This window comes from Nerophis lumbriciformis, linkage group LG23 (assembly GCF_033978685.3).
Source record: "Nerophis lumbriciformis linkage group LG23, RoL_Nlum_v2.1, whole genome shotgun sequence".
NCBI classification, from domain to species: domain Eukaryota; kingdom Metazoa; phylum Chordata; class Actinopteri; order Syngnathiformes; family Syngnathidae; genus Nerophis; species Nerophis lumbriciformis.
In genome coordinates this window covers 3880001-3896686 of record NC_084570.2, presented here as the reverse complement: position 1 = coordinate 3896686, position 16686 = coordinate 3880001, and the positions used below count along the sequence as shown (strand labels likewise).

At 42.5% G+C, this 16686-nt stretch overlaps 1 protein-coding gene across 5 annotated transcripts in view; it reads left to right on the top strand.

Moving 5' to 3' along the window:
* The window catches only part of tns1a (tensin 1a), a 288746-nt gene that overhangs the window by 144889 nt on the left and 127171 nt on the right, over window positions 1-16686 (top strand). For all 5 annotated transcript variants that reach the window (XM_061985317.1, XM_061985319.1, XM_061985320.1 and 2 more), the window contains exons 5-6: window positions 1103-1141; window positions 15866-15907. In XM_061985317.1, coding sequence (XP_061841301.1) covers window positions 1103-1141; window positions 15866-15907 — 81 coding nt within the window. The remainder of the gene's footprint in view (window positions 1-1102; window positions 1142-15865; window positions 15908-16686) is intronic.

The following is a 16686-nucleotide window of genomic DNA, read 5'->3' as shown; positions in this document are numbered from 1 at the left end:
GTGTCAAAGTCATGATTTTTTTATTTCATGCTTGAAGTAAGAAATTATTACTTTAAAAAAGTAGTTTTATACTTGTGAGTGTTGATGACACAGCTTTGCAACAGTTGATATTCTAGTTTCAAGCATGTTTTACTCAATATAGGTCATAAAATCTCAGCAACAAGCTGTAATATCTTACTGAGATCATTTAGGGCCAAAACCCTTAAAACAAGTAAAACACTCTTAACATAAAATCTGCTTAGTGAGAATAATTATCTTATCAGACCAAAAATAAGCAAATATCACCCTTATTTGAGATATTTAATCTTACTTAGATTTCAGTTTTTGCCTTGTTGCCTTTCCATTAAGAACAATAAATTAGTTTTTAGTATAAAATTGCTGGTTTCAAGAAATGTAATGCCGAGCGCATATCATTATGTCAAGATAATGGCACTTGCATTTACTTCATTTAAAAATATTTTTCTACATATTGAGCAAAAAGTTTTTTGTTTTTTTTCTACCAAGAAAAGTGCACTTGTTATTAGTGAGAATATACTTATTTTAAGGTATTTTTGGGTTCATTGAGGTTAGCTAATTTGACCTGTTTTGGAAAGTATTGACAAGCCAAATGTTCTTGTTCTATTGGCAGATCATTTTGCTTAGTTCAAATAAAATACCCCTCATTTTTGAATTTTTTTTTTCTTGTTTTTGAACACTGACTTTTTGCAGTAATAATGGTGCAAAGCCAAACCAGGCTTTTGTTTTCTCGGTGCAAACTAATGATGTCTGTTTCCTTCCCGCCCGCGCCTGCTGGCCCTCTGATAGTGCACATCATCTCGCTGTACACAAGCCCGCTGCAGCTCATGTTTATGCGGAAAGTTCCTGTGCCTGCTGGATCCTAATCAGTGATGTGCGGCGGCAGGACAGTCATACAGACTATTAGGAGCCGCGCTTGTCATGGATACTTAGAGCGTGGCCTTCTGACTATTTAAAGATGCAACATCAGAATATGTTCTTGTTATGATCAGGGGGTCAGAATCTCGCCTTGCATCTTATTCTCTGCAGGGAGACTCGGCACACAACTGGAATAAGCCCCTAACCATCTGTGTTTCTCCTCACCCAGGTCACCACGGCGTGTCAAACAAGCACCAACTCTGAGCTGGTGAGTACAGCACATATGGCATGAATAGCACCATTAAGGAAACTTCCAGTGACCCCGTGACTTCTAAAATACAATGATCCTTCCCGGAATTGCGGGCAAAGCCGCACGTAAATTAGAGATGCGCGGATAGGCAATTTATTTCATCCGCAACCGCGGCAGAAAGTCGTCAACCATCCGCCATCCACCCGATGTAACGTTTGATCAGAACTGCATCCGCCCGCCATCCGCCCGTTGTTATATATCTAATATTAATTAAAAAAAAAAAAAAAGGGTGAAAACTACGCGAATTGCACCTTGTGCAGACAAGATTTTTCGATCGGACACGGAGGAATTAGCGATGTAAAAGACCACGTTGGGACAAAAAAACACAAGTCTAATGCCGTTGCTAGCGATACAAGTGGAAAACTTTCAACGTTTTTCGTCACCCAAACAGATTCTTTGGATGTGATAAATGCCGAAGTTTTATTTACGGAGGCAATAATTGAGCATGGACTTCCAATCGCACTGGCTGATCACATGGGACAGTTAAATGTTTGTAATGCAACCTTTAAAAATCATTACGCGGTGATCGCGACCCCAAAAATAAACTTTTCTTGCATGATAATGTCCAGAAAAATTTGCTTTATATTACTATAGAGTCCTTTTAACGAATGAGTTTGATGGTTTATCACAAACCTTAAATGAAAGAAGTCCTTTGTTCTCCTGCAGCATGGCCTTGCTTTGTGTTTGGTGCGCCATCCTGTCGGCTGTATTTCACAGCACGACATACTGTTAAAAGTGTTTATACTATTTATACTTTCAATTAACAAATTGAAGTCTTGTGAAAGGTTGACAGGATAACTGGCATTAACTGTCAAAATAATTTCAAACTATTGAAGTTAGCTTACAGAATAAACATGTCAATCAACCCATATGATTTTTGCTGTAATATTTTTGTTTTGAAAAGTCACTGTGACTGATAGAAAAGTGATGGTTTTAGCAACATTTTAACCTGTCTGAATGCTAATAATCATTTTGCGAGCAAGCAGGTAAGCTGCGCGGGCGGAGCGCGCGGAGTGACCCATGTTACGAGCCCCCGGCCACGGGGGTGGCGGGCAGGTAAGCTGCTTACCTGCTGCGCGTGACGCCGGCCGCGGCGAAAGCGGACGAGGCGGGGTGTCGGTGCGGTGGGCGCAGTAGTGACCCTGGACGTGCGTCGGGCCCTTCTCGCGGATCGCCTCAGCTACGGCTCCCGGTGGGGCCCTCTCGGGGGAAGGAGCCTCGGTCCCGGACCCCGGCGAGGCGTCCCTCCGCTCCGTAAAAGTGTCCATCTCTTTTTTTTTTTTTCTTCTGTTGTGGCATATGCTGCAGGTGCCTGCTCGTTTTTCGTATGTGGGTAACAACATTTAACTATGTATATATATTTCCCAATTGGTTTAACTGCCACCCGCAAAAAAAAATAAAATAAAAAAATAAAAAAATATCTAATTAATCCGCCCGACCCGACCCGCGAGCGGATAAAATCTTATTTTTTTAAATTTCATCCGCCCAATCCGCGGATAATCCGCGGACTCCGCGGTTGTGTCCGCAAACCGCGCATCTCTAACATAAATACAAACACGTCTGTTGCTAGAGGTTGAAGGTCAGGCTTTAAAAAGCAGGGGTGTCAAACGCCCGCGAACAGGTTTTATCCGGCTTGCGAGATGATTTTGCTGAGTATAAAAATTAACTGAAATTTTTGAATGAAACAAACTGCTCTTCTAAATGTGTCCACTGGATGTCGCAATAGCAATTATTTGTATCCCCTGACTTTGGAGGGGGCGGAGCTACACTATATTGCCAAAGGTATTTGGCCACCCATCCAAATGATCAGAATCAGGTGTCCTAATCACTTGGCCCGGCCACAGGTGTATAAAATCAATCAATCAATCAATCAATCAATCTTTATTTATATAGCCCTAAATCACAAGTGTCTCAAAGGGCTGCACAAGCCACAACGACATCCTCGGTACAAAGCCCACATACGGGCAAGGAAAAACTCACCCCAGTGGGACGTCGATGTGAATGACTATGAGAAACCTTGGAGAGGACCGCATATGTGGGTAACCCCCCCCCCCCTCTAGGGGAGACCGAAAGCAATGGATGTCGAGTGGGTCTGACATAATATTGTGAGAGTCCAGTCCATAGTGGATCCAACATAATAGTAAGAGTCCAGTCCATAGTGGGGCCAGCAGGACACCATCCCGAGCGGAGACGGGTCAGCAGCGCAGAGATGTTCCCTGCCGATGCACAGGCGAGCGGTCCACCCCGGGTCCCGACTCTGGACAGCCAGCACTTCATCCATGGCCACCGGACCTGTGCACCCCCACCCCTCAAGGAAAAGGGGAGCAGAGGAGAAAAGAAAAGAAACGGCAGATCAACTGGTCTAACAGGGGGGCTATTTAAAGGCTAGAGTATACAAATGAGTTTTAAGATGGGACTTAAATGCTTCTACTGAGGTAGCATCTCTAATTGTTACCGGGAGGGCATTCCATAGTACTGGAGCCCGAATAGAAAACGCTCTATAGCCCGCAGACTTTTTTTGGGCTCTGGGAATCACTAATAAGCCGGAGTTCTTTGAACGCAGATTTCTTGCCGGGACATATCAAGCAAATCAAGCACTTAGGCATGGAGACTGTTTCTACAAACATTTGTGAAAGAATGGGCCGCTCTCAGGTGATTTCCAGCGTGGAACTGTTATAGGATGCCACCTGTGCAACAAATCCAGTTGTGAAATGGAAGAGTTTGGGAACAACAGCAACTCAGCCACCAAGTGGTAGGCCACGTAAACTGACAGAGAGGGGTCAGTGGATGCTGAAGCGCATAGTGCAAAGACTTTCTGCACAGTCAGTTGCTACAGAGCTCCAATCTTCATTTGACCTTCCAATTAGCCCACGTACTGTCCGCAGAGAGCTTCACGAAATGAGTTTCCATGGCCGAGCAGCTGCATCCAAGCCATACATCACCAAGTCCAACGCAAAGCGTGGGATGCAGTGGTGTAAAGCACGTTGTCACTTGACTCTAGAGCAGTGGAGACACCTTGTCTGGAGTGATGAATCACGCTTTTCCATCTGGCAATCTGATGGGCGAGTCTGGGTTTGGAGGTTGCCAGGAGAGCGGTACATTTCGGACTGCATTGTGCCGAGTGTGGAATTCGGTGGAGGAGGAATTATAGTGTGGGGTTGGGGGGGGAGTTTGTGGCCAAATACTTTTGGCAATATATAGTGTATGTGCTCGTTTAAGATAGAGGACTGGGGACACATTATCTGGGGACACATTATCACAATATGGGGACACATTATCTGGGGACAAATGATCTGGGGACACATTATCTGGGCGCACATAATATGCTGACATAACATGTATCCCCCTTCTAACTTTATGTGTGATTCATGAAATGAGTCCAAATGCACAAGTTTTGTTGTAGATGATGCTATATACACTATATTGCCAAAAGTATTGGGCCACCTGCCTTTACTCACATATGAACTTGAAGTGCCATCCCATGAAATTGTCCAAAATGTTTTGGTGTATTCAAAGTTCCTTTCACTGGAACTAAGACGCCAAGCCCAACTCCTGAAATACAAACCCCGCACCATAATTCCTCCTCCATCAAATTTCACACTCGGCACAATGCAGTCCGAAATGTAGCGTTCTCCTGGCAACCTCCAAACCCAGACTCGTCCATCAGATTGCCAGAAGGAAAAGCGTAACTTATCAGTCCAGAGAAGGCGTCTCCACTGCTCTAGAGTCCAGTGGCGACGTGCTTTACACCACTGAGTCCCACGCTTTGCATTGGACTTGGTGATGTATGGCTTAGATGCAGCTGATCAGCCATGGAAACCCGTTCCATGAAGCTCTCTGCGTACTGTACGTGGGCTAATTGGAAGGTCACACGAAATTTGGAGCTCTGTAGCAACTGACTGTGCAGAAAGTCTTTGCACTATGCGCTTCAGCATCCACTGACCCAACTCTGTCAGTTTACATGGCCTACCACTTGGTGGCTGAGTTGCTGTTGTTCTCAAACTCTTCACTTTTCTTATAATAAAGTTGACTTTGGAATATTTAGGAGCGAGGAAATTTCACGACTGGATTCGTTGCACAGGTGGCATCCTATGACAGTTCCACGCTGGAAATCACTGAGAGCGGCCCATTCTTTCACAAATCTTTGTAGAAACAGTCTCCATGCCTAAGTGATTGATTGTATACACCGGGCCAAGTGATTAGGACACCTGATTCTCATCATTTGGATGGGAGGCCAAATAGTTGAGGAAGATGAGTGATTACATCCTGTAATTTGATTTTGATATTACTATTTATTACCGTATTTTTCGGAGTATAAGTCGCACCTGAGTATAAGTCGCACCTGCCGAAAATGCATAATAAAGAAGGAAAAAAACATATATAAGTCGCACTGGAGAAAAAACTGCGATTTATAGTCCGAAAAATACAGTACATCTTCTGACAGATTAACATTTTACACCAATGAGAGCATTTTAAAACTCTGCCAAACTCACACCTGTCATGATCCGTGGTCCGGATCATGTTTTCGTTATGTTCTGTTAGTTTGACTCCATGAGTTCCTGTTTTTTTGTGCACTCTCGTTTGTTTTGGTTGCCATGGTTGCGTATGATTTTCACCTGCCGCTGGTGTTCGGGACGCTCACTTGGCTCTAATCAATAGACACTATTTAAGCCAGTCAGTCGGCCTGGCGTCATTTGTTCGGTTCATGTCTGATTCCAAGTTTATGCCAAGTGTTCGCTTCATGCCTTGTATATGTAAGTTTTTGTTTGTTCATGCCACAGCTAGTAAGTTTTCCTTGTTATAGTTCATGCTAAGTGTTAGTTTAGCTACAAGTGCGATCAGCGCGTTGTGCCTTCGCCCTGTTTTTCCGTTTTTTGTAGTACTTTGAGTTTTGAGAAGATTAATAAATACGTTCCTACCTGCAAGCCTTGTCCGGAATAGTCCGTTTGCATCCCGGGAGAACAAACCTCGCAGTAAGCTGCAAAGACTTCGCCGTGACAACACCTACCGTATTTTCCGCACTATAAGGCGCACCGGATTATTAGGCGCACCTTCAATGAATGGCATATTTCAAAACTTTGTCCACCTATAAGCCGCCCCGGACTATAAGCCGCGCCTACGCTGCGCTAAAGGGAATGTCAAAAAAACAGTCAGATAGGTCAGTCAAACTTTAATAATATATTAAAAACCAGCGTTCTAACAACTCTGTCCCAAAATGTACGCAAATGTGCAATCACAAACATAGTAAAATTCAAAATAGTGCAGAGCAATAGCAACATAATGTTGCTCGAACGTTAATGTCACAACACACAAAATAAACATAGCGCTCACCTTCTGAAGTTATTCTTCATTCGTAAATCCTTCGAATTCTTCGTCTTCGGTGTCCGAATTGAAAAGTTGGGCAAATGTGGGATCCAAAATGGCCGGTTCCGTCTCGTCGAAGTCATCGGAGTCAGTGTCACTGTTCAGCAGTTCTGTGAATCCTGCCTTCCGGAAAGCTCGGACCACAGTTGTGACCGAAATATCTGCCGAGGCATTTACGATCCACTGGCAAATGTTGGCGTATGTCGTCCGGCGCTGTCTGCCTGTCTTAGTGAAGGTGTGTTCGCCTTCGGTCATCCATTGTTCCCACGCCGTTCGCAGTCGTGATTTGAATGCCCTGTTGACACCAATATCCAGCGGTTGGAGTTCTTTGGTTAATCCACCCGGAATGACGGCGAGTGTTGTATTTGTGTGCTTCACTTGTTTTTTGACACCATCTGTGATGTGGGCGCGCATGGAGTCGTATATCAACATGGACGGAGCTGTGTGAAAAAAGCCACCCGGCCTCTTCGCGTAAACTTCCCTTAACCACTCGCTCATCTTTTCTTCATCCATCCATCCCTTCGAGTTAGCTTTTATGATGACGCCGGCTGGAAAGGTCTCTTTTGGCAAGGTCTTCCTTTTGAATATCACCATGGGTGGAAGTTTCAGGCCATTAGCATGGCAAGCTAGAACCACAGTGAAGGATGACTTCTCATTCCCTGTGGTGCGAATATTCACCGTACGTGCTCCCGTTGTATCCACAGTATCCACAGTGCGGTTCACAGGAATATCAGTTGCTGTGAAATAGTAATCCGTGTGAGGATGGAGAGATTGCGTCTTTTCATGAACCGGATCCTTGTCGCTTAGTAGGAGCCATTTTGTGGTCTTTACAGATGTAAACAGGAAATGAAACGTACGGTAATATCCGCGCGCTTTTTCTTCTTCTACGCGGGTTGCTTACAGTAGAAGAAGAAGCGCTTCCTGTTCTATGGGGGCGGGTGCTTACCTTGGCGGTTGCTTGCGTAGAAGAAGAAGCGCTTCCTGTTCTACCGGGAAAAAAGATGGCGGCTGTTTACCGTAGTTACGAGACCGAAACTTTATGAAAATGAATCTTAATATTTATCCATATATAAAGCGCACCGGGTTAAAAGCCGCACTGTCAGCTTTTGAGTAAATTTGTGGTTTTTAGGTGCGGCTAATGGTGCGGAAAATACGGTATTTGACTGATGAATATTATCGCATCATTTATTCGGAAATTATAAAATCACGACAAATGAAGATAGACTACTATGAACAGCAACATGTAAGTGTAAAAAAACCCCAAAAACATTATGATTTGTACGGTTTCAGATTGTGCTTGTTCTGTTTTTAAACCAGGGGTGTCAAACTCAAATACAGAGTGGGCCAAAATTTTAAACTGAACAATGCCGCGGGCCAAGGTTGAACAAATTAACCTTTTAATAGGAACCCACACAAGTTTTGCATTAAATATTGAACAAACAAGGCTAATATAACTTTATAATGACATGCAAAATCGAGTTTCAAATAATAATAATAATTAAAAAATATCAATGGCATATCAAATACAATTTAAATTAAAGCTGCAAGCAGCGTTGTTCGGGCCCGCGTATTTGGCAGGTGCTAGTCCTAAGTGTCCCAATACTTTTGTCTACTTGTAGTCTGAAGTGTCCCAAGACTTTTGTCTAGTGTACCTACCTTGTCTGCATTGTGTGGGCACGTTGGTGCTTCCTGCTTTTGAGCAGCCATCTGAAAAAAGCAGCACCGCAGGAGCATCAGTGCAGCGGGTCTTTGAAGGGTCATAAAATCAAAACCGGAGCAGGTATCACAACTCTTTCACCAACTTTTAATCAGAAGGGTTCAATCTCTCTCCTGTGTAAGTTTGAAGCCGAAACAACAAACGCGCTCAGAGGAGATAATGTTTGAAGAAAGGTGACGGGTTTTTACAAAAATGTTGTGTTGAAGGGGGAATAGCAAACTTCCTGTAGATTTTTGCTGGGGGTTGTCAATTTATGAAATGTAGGTCTAAGTGAGACCTACAGAGAGGTTTTTGTTTCATCTTTCTCCGACCTTCCCAGTGGGAGTTACAGGCAGTTTTGTCAGATTTTTCATCCGAGGAGCAGTTTTTTGTGCGTTTTAAGAAAAAATTGCTGTAGAGCACAATTTTTGGATTTGGGGTTAGGTTTTTTCATTAGATCACAGTTTTAGCCAGTCCTGATGTGTGTGTTAAGTTTGGTGAGTTTTGAAGCATGTTAAGGGGGTCAAATTATAGCTCAAAGAGGCAAAAGTGACTGTTTTTAGTACATTTTTGTCTTGAAGGGGGAATTACCAACTTCCTGGTGATTTTAGCCCGAAGACATACAATTATGAGAACTAGGTCTAAGTCAGACCTACATAGAGGTTTTTGTTTCATGTCTCTCCGACCTTCCTAGTGGGAGTTACAGGCAGTCTAGTTTTTTTTGTTCCTAGGGGGCGCTAGAGCGCAATTTTGAGGTTTGGTTGTTTGATAAAAAGTTTTGCCGTATATTACTGATGTGTGTGTAAAATTTGGTGAGTTTTGAAGCATGTTAAGGGGGTCAAAGTAGTGCGCAAAGCTGCGGAAGAATAATAATAATAACAAGAAAGAATAAAACGATCGAATAACAATAGGTCCTTATGTCCCATTGCATAAGGACTCCCTGTGGGAGTCCTTTTGCAATGGGCCATGGCGGGCCCTAATAAAGATTGAATGCCTCTTTTGTATTTGCAGCCTTCTGAGGTAAATATCTACATTAACTTTTTCCACAGGCTAATAAAATTGAAAATAAAATAACAATGAATAAACACTGATCTAATCTGATGTGCCCAAGCCAGATACCTGGCATCTTTTCTTGGATGCTAGTTCATTAATGGCTTTGAGCTGAGGCAACCTTCATTATCGGACCAAGGTGTTCATCGGTCATTATATCTCGTAGTCCACCCGGACCACAGTCTTGGGGGCGTGCCTTAAAGGCACTGCCTTTAACGTCCTCTACCAGCTGTCGTCACGTCCGCTTTTCATCCATTCTAACAACGTGCCGGCCCAGTCACAAGATATGTGCGGCTTCTGTACACACACACACACACACGTGACATAAACACAACAGAACAAAAACCCAGAACACCTTGCAGTCCTAACTCTTCCGGGCTGCAATATACACTCCCCGCTACCACCAAACAACCCCCCCTCCGTACGTCGGTTGAGGTGGACGGGGTTGGGGGTTGGGGTTTGGGGGTAGCGAGGTTGTATATTGCAGCCCGGAAGAGTTAGGGCTGCAAGGTGTTCTGGGTATTTGTTCTGTTGTGTTTATGTTGTGTTACTGTGCGGATGTTCTCCCGACATGTGTTTGTCATTCTTGTTTGGCGTGGGTTCACAGTGTGGCGTATATTTCTAACAGTGTTAAAGTTGTTTATAGGAAGCCGCACATATCATGTGACTGGGTCAGCACTCGTTGGACTGGATGAAAAGCGGATGTGACGATTTTCGGGAGGGGCACTGAAATTTGGGAGTCTCCCGGGAGGGTTGGCAAGTATGAGAATTGGCAAGTATGAGAATTAGCAGTGAATGCGGTGTTACCGCGGCATCGCCGCTGTATACAATCGGCGGGCCAGCTCTAGTGTTAATTTGGTATCGCCTCAAGGGCCAAGTGAAATTACACTGGGTGTTTAAAACACCCATGTTTTAAACAAAGAAAACAATCTGAAGTTGTCTTTATTTTCAAGTTATCATGCCATGATTTTACCAGATTTTTTCCTCTATGTGGCCCCTGAGCTAAAAGGAGTTTGACACCCCTGCTTTAAAGATTCCGCCGTTTTCCACCTCGGAACCGATAAAAAACGCGGTTGAGTCCCGCGTCGTTTGCAGAGGTGTGCAATTCAGGATCATGAGCAAGTATTTGGCCGCTTGTTCATCTATGGAGATGTGACCAAATGAGGAACATTCCAAGGCCCAGTCACTACTTTACTCTTATTTACTTTGGACGTCTGCACTTTCAAATGACTGCTGCAGCTTGTTAAACAGTCTGTGGTCTTGTTTATACAGCTCAACCAGGGCCCTTAAGTTCACGCAGAGATTTTCCTAGATACATGGTCCCCCTGTCTGTGGTGTGACTTCGTACATGTGCGGATAAAAATATTTTGAATCTCTACTTTCTGTAGCTTCATCGCCTTTAGTGTTGTCCCGCTACCAATATGTTGGTACTAAAATTATTTTGATACTTTTTGATACTTTTCTAATTAAAGGGGACCACAAAAAATGGCATTATTTGCTTTATTTTAACAAAAAATCTTACGGTACATCAAACATGTTTCTTATTGCAATTTTGTCCTTAAATAAAATAGTGAACATACCAGACAACTTGTCTTTTAGTAGTAAGTAAACAAACAATTAGTTAGTCTGTTGACATATGCAGTAACGAGGGATGTCCGATAATATCGGACTACCGAAATTATCGGCCGATAAATGCTTTAAAATGTAATATCGGAAATTATCGTTATCGGTTTCATAATTATCGGTTTCAAAAAGTACAATTTATGACTTTTTAAAACGCCGCTGTGTACACGGACGTAGGGAGAAGTACAGAGCACCAATAAACCTTAAAGGCACTGCCTTTGCGTGTCGGCCCAGTCACATAATATCTACGGCTTTATGCAACAGCCGTACAGGTCACACTGAGGGTGGCCGTATAAACAACTTTAACACGGTTACAAATATGCGCCACACTGTGAACCCACACCAAACAAGAATGACAAACACATTTCGGGAGAACATCCGCACCGTAACATAACATAAACACAACAGAACAAATACCCAGAATCCCTTGCAGCACTAATTCTTCCGGGACCCTACAAAACACCCACCCCCCCCCAACCCCGCCCACCTCAACCTCCATGCTCTCAGGAAGAGCACGTCCCAAATTACAAGCTGCTGTTTTGAGGCATGTTAAAAAAAATAATGCACTTTGTGACTTCAATAATAAATATGGCAGTGCCATGTTGGCATTTTTTTTCCATAACTTGAGTTGATTTATTTTGGAAAACCTTGTTACATTGTTTAATGCATCCAGCGGGGCATCACAACAAAATTAGGCATAATAATGTGTTAATTCCACGACTGTATATATCGGTATCGGTTGATATCGGTATCGGTAATTAAGAGTTGGACAATATCGGGATATCGGATATCGGTAAAATAACCATTATCGGACATCTCTAGCAGTAACATATTGTATCATTTTCCATTCTAATATTTTGTCAAAATTATGAAGGACAAGTGGTAGAAAATTGATTATTAATTTCTGGTTAATTTACTGTTAATATCTGCTTACTTTCTCTTTTAACATGTTATATTTACACTTCTGTTAAAATGTAATAATCACTTATTCTTCTGTTGTTTGGATGATCTATGTTAGTTTTGGATGATACAACAAATTTTGGGTATCAATCCGATACCAAGTCGTTACAGGATCATACATTGGTCATATTCAAAGTCCAGGGACATATTTCCCGAATTTATAATCATAATATACAATTAAAAAAAAACAAAAGAAGATGTTGTGATGCCAAAAAATATTGACGTAATCATATCGTATCGACTAGATACGCTTTTGTACTTGGTATCATTACAGTGGATGTCAGGTGTAGATCCACCAAAGGCGTTTGCTTACATTTTGACGCCGGTGAGCTACGGTGTGTAGTGAAGCATGTTTAGCTATTCCTCGTCCTGCAGTGATAATGATACTTGTAAGAAACATACTTTAATTGTCGCCATGGAGGCGAGGATTAGTGATTTAGAAGTAGCTAAAACACTGCCGACAGCGGGTGGACTTTAGCCGCCAGCTAACTAGCTATGTCTTAAAGCACCTCTTCCTGAGGACGTTTCAGTGTTATAACTTCACCTTTATCATTAGTTTTCAAGCCAAAATGCGTCCGTTCTCCCTTTTCTGTCTACACACATTGGGCTCCATTCAGTTCCTAACTTTTCCTCTTATCTTTCTTCCTAAGTGATTTCATAAGAGGAGTCCATTCAAATTCATGACGTGTTCTTAAACGCCCAAATTGTTCCCATCTGGTGTTCTTAAGTTGCTGAATGCCAAATGGTTAGTGCGTGCGTGTCTATCATAATTTGCATATAAACAAGCCCTTTATCGTTAGTGTTTAAGCCAAAATGCGTCCGTTCTCCCTTTTCTGTCTACACACATTGGGCTCCATTCAGTTCCTAACTTTTCCTCTTATCTTTCTTCCTAAGTGATTTCCTAAGAGGAGTCCATTCAAATTCATGACGTGTTCTTAAACGCCCAAATTGTTCCCATCTGGTGTTCTTAAGTTGCTGAATGCCAAATGGTTAGTGCGTGTGTGTCTATTATTATATGCATATAAACACGCCCTTTATCGTTAGTGTTTCAGCCAAAATGCGTCCGTTCTCCCTTTTCTGTCTACACACTGTGTCTGCTTCTACACTCTTAGAAATAAAAGTGCTAAGTAGAACCATATAAGGTTCTTCGGCTCGTCCTCATAGGAGAACCCTTTTTGGCTCCAGGTAGAACCTTTTTATAAAGGTTCCACCTGGAACCCTTTCGGAGGGTTCTACCTAGAACTGTGTGTGTAATGTTCCACCCAGAACCCCCCATGAGAGGTTCTACAAAGAACCCATGCAGGGAGTTCCACTAAGAACCCTTTCATGTTTCAAGGGTTTCATCTAGAACCCACACAGGGAGTTCCACTAAGAACCCTTTCGTATTTCAAGGGTTTCATCTAGAACCCACACAGGGAGTTCCACTAAGAACCCTTTTGTATTTCAAGACTTTCATCTAGAACCCACGCAGGGAGTTCCACTAAGAACCCTTTCGTTTGTCAAGGGTTTCATCTAGAACCCATGCAGGGAGTTCCACTAAGTACCCTTTCAGGTTTCAAGGGTTTCATCTAGAACCCACACAGGGAGTTCCACAAAGAACTCTTTCATGTTTCAAGGGTTTCATCTAGACCTGACACAGGGGGTTCTAAAAACATCCCTTTTCAAAGGTTTTCACCGATAACCGTCTTGTCTTCTGAGGGTTCTATAAAGAACCATATTGTATTCTACAGATCAGTTTAGTTCATATTATATTGTGGTCATTTATCATGTTGACATTGAACAAACATTCAAAACATTTTAATGAGAAAAACATTTATTTAAAGATAGGCACCATTATTGGCAAATGTTATCAGGAAGTATGTCCCTGGTGACACAGGATCATACCCATACTTTCAACAATCCCTGAAGAACTCTTTCTTCCAAAAACGGTTCTCTGGATCAAAATAGTTCTTACTGGAACCCTTAGTGTTAGTGAGAACCCTTTTAAAACCAATTATTCAGAAAAGGGGTTTTAAAGGGTTCTCTGGATCAAAATGGTTCTTACTGGAACCATTAGCGTTACCAAGAACCCTTGAAAAACCCTTTCTTCGGGAAAGGGTTTTTCAGAAGCAAATGGTTCCAGTTAGAACCTCAGCCCTTGTAGAAGAACCCTTTTAGAACCCTTATTTCTAAGAGTGTAAGTACTCCGTGTGTGTGCGCTGCCGAACATGCTCGTCTGCTGGTAAACCAGCAATGACACGACGTGACGACGACGGGGCGGGGGTGGACCGGTACTTTTCAGAGGCGGTATAGTACCAAATATGATTCATTAGTATCATGGTACTATTCTAATACCTATACAATCTGTCAGGACGAGGGGTTTGTCGCAACTTACTGGGAGATTTGTTCTCCCGGGATGCAATCGGACTATACCGGACAAGGCTTGAAGGTAGGAACATTATTTAATATTAACCTAACTACACAGGAAAAGACAGGAACTAAAACAAAAGAAAAGTGTGCCGGTCGCACGAGAGGCTAAGGAACATAAAACTTAATGCAGGAAACACAGACGTAAACACTTAGCCTGAACTATGGACATAAACAAACAAGACTTAATGGACACGGCATGAATCGAACAGCATGAACAGAGCAATGTCGCCAGACCGACTAACTGGCAACCACAGGCTTAAATAATAATCTCATGATTAGCGACAGGTGTGACTGCCTGCACGACATCAAAGTCTGGCTTTCAGCTAACTTCCTGAGCCTAAATGAAGATAAAACAGAAGTTATGTTGTTCGGTCTAAGTCGCTCTCCCTCCCCCAACGTTGACCTCGGCACTCTGACCCCGTATCTCAGCGACTGTGTCACAAACCTGGGGGTAAAGTTTGACTCAGATTTTAAATTCGAAAAACAAATCAGCAGCGTCGTTCAAAAAAGCTTTTATCAATTACGCCAAATAGCGAAAGTGAAACCGCTTCTATCAAGACATGATCTTGAGAAATTAATCCACGCTTTTATCTCGACTCGTCTTGACTACTGCAATGCCTTGTATGTTGGCATTAGCCAGGCCTCCCTCGCCCGCCTGCAGCTCGTGCAGAACTCTGCTGCTCGTCTGCTAACACAGACCCGCAGACGTGAGCACATCACCCCTATTTTAGCGTCCCTTCACTGGCTCCCTGTGCGTTACCGAATACATTTTAAACTCCTTTTATTTGTTTTTAAATGTCTAAACAACCTCGCGCCAACCTATCTCTCCGACCTCCTTCAGCCTTACTGCCCCACCCGATCCTTAAGATCAGCCGATCAGCTGCTGTTGACGGTCCCTGACACAAGGCTGAAGCTTAGAGGTGACAGAGCTTTCGCCGTTGCTGCTCCCAAGCTCTGGAACGACCTACCCCTGAGTGTTAGACAAGCCTCCTCTCTTCCTGTTTTTAAATCTCTCTTAAAAACATACTTTTATTCCATGGCTTTTAACACTGAGTGATATCCATCCTGCAATGGCGCCCCATAATACACCTGCTGTTTTTATGTTTTTATGTTTTTATGTTTTTATTAATTCTATTTTAATTATTTATTTTTTATCGTGTTCTGTTTGTGTTGTGTTGTGTTTGCTCGGTACTCGTTTTATCTTTTAACCTGCTCATTGTACAGCACTTTGGCTACCCCTGTGGTAAATTTTAAATGTGCTCTATAAATAAAGTTGATTTGATTTGATGCATACAAACGAGGCAGGTGAAACTAATGAGTCGCCATGGTGACAAAACAAACAAGGAAGCGCAAACAGGAACTTTTGGAGTCCAAAACTAACAGAACATAACTAAACAAAACATGATCCGGACCACGGATCATGACACAACCCTACATCACTTATGTTGTGTGTCAGCTATGCACGCAAACACTATGTTGCATCAACATGCACTCAAATATTGTTATTTTTGACTGCTAAAAAAGGTCGGACATAATGCATCCGGTGACTAAGCAGCCCACTGTCTGCTTTCTGTCCACAGCCTCCCACTCCTCAGCTGCCGTTAAAGCATGTTGATACTCCGGTAAGTACTTGCTGGCTGCACACATGCTTCTCAGGCCACATGTTCCTGGCAACGAGGCGGTCGCCACGCACAGCTGACTATGATGGCAGGCAGCTCACATGGTCTGAAATAAACAACAAACACAAACTGACACATGAGTCCGTTCTGGGCTGGTGCAAGAAACCTTTGCCATAATTAAGACACTGAATTTCAATTATTTCCCTTAAAGGGAACTGCACTTTTTTTCTGGAATTGTGTTTATCATTCCCAATTTCTATGTAAGTTAATAACAATTTATTTGTTTTATGCATTCTAATTTGTGATCTACTGCAGGACTTGTACTAGATGGTTAACAATGTAGCTAATGGGAGTTATCAACTGCGACCATTAAGCACGTTTTATATGTATCAATAATAAATAAAGCAAATATTCTTTACTGCTCACCAATATCTGAGTTATTGTGTAGAAATATGGGGTAATAACAAAAATATGCTTGACTCACTATAACTGTGTTATAAAAAAAGATCAATTAGAATAATACATAATGTTGGATATAGAGAACATACAAACCCTTTATTTATTGAATCAAAAATATTAAAAATCAATGATTTGGTGAATTTGCAAACAGCTAAAATCAATCAATCAATCAATCTTTATTTATATAGCCCTAAATCACAAGTGTCTCAAAGGGCTGCACAAGCCACAACGACATCCTCGGTACAAAGCCCACATACGGGCAAGGAAAAACTCACCCCAGTGGGACGTCGATGTGAATGACTATGAGAAACCTTGGAGAGGAC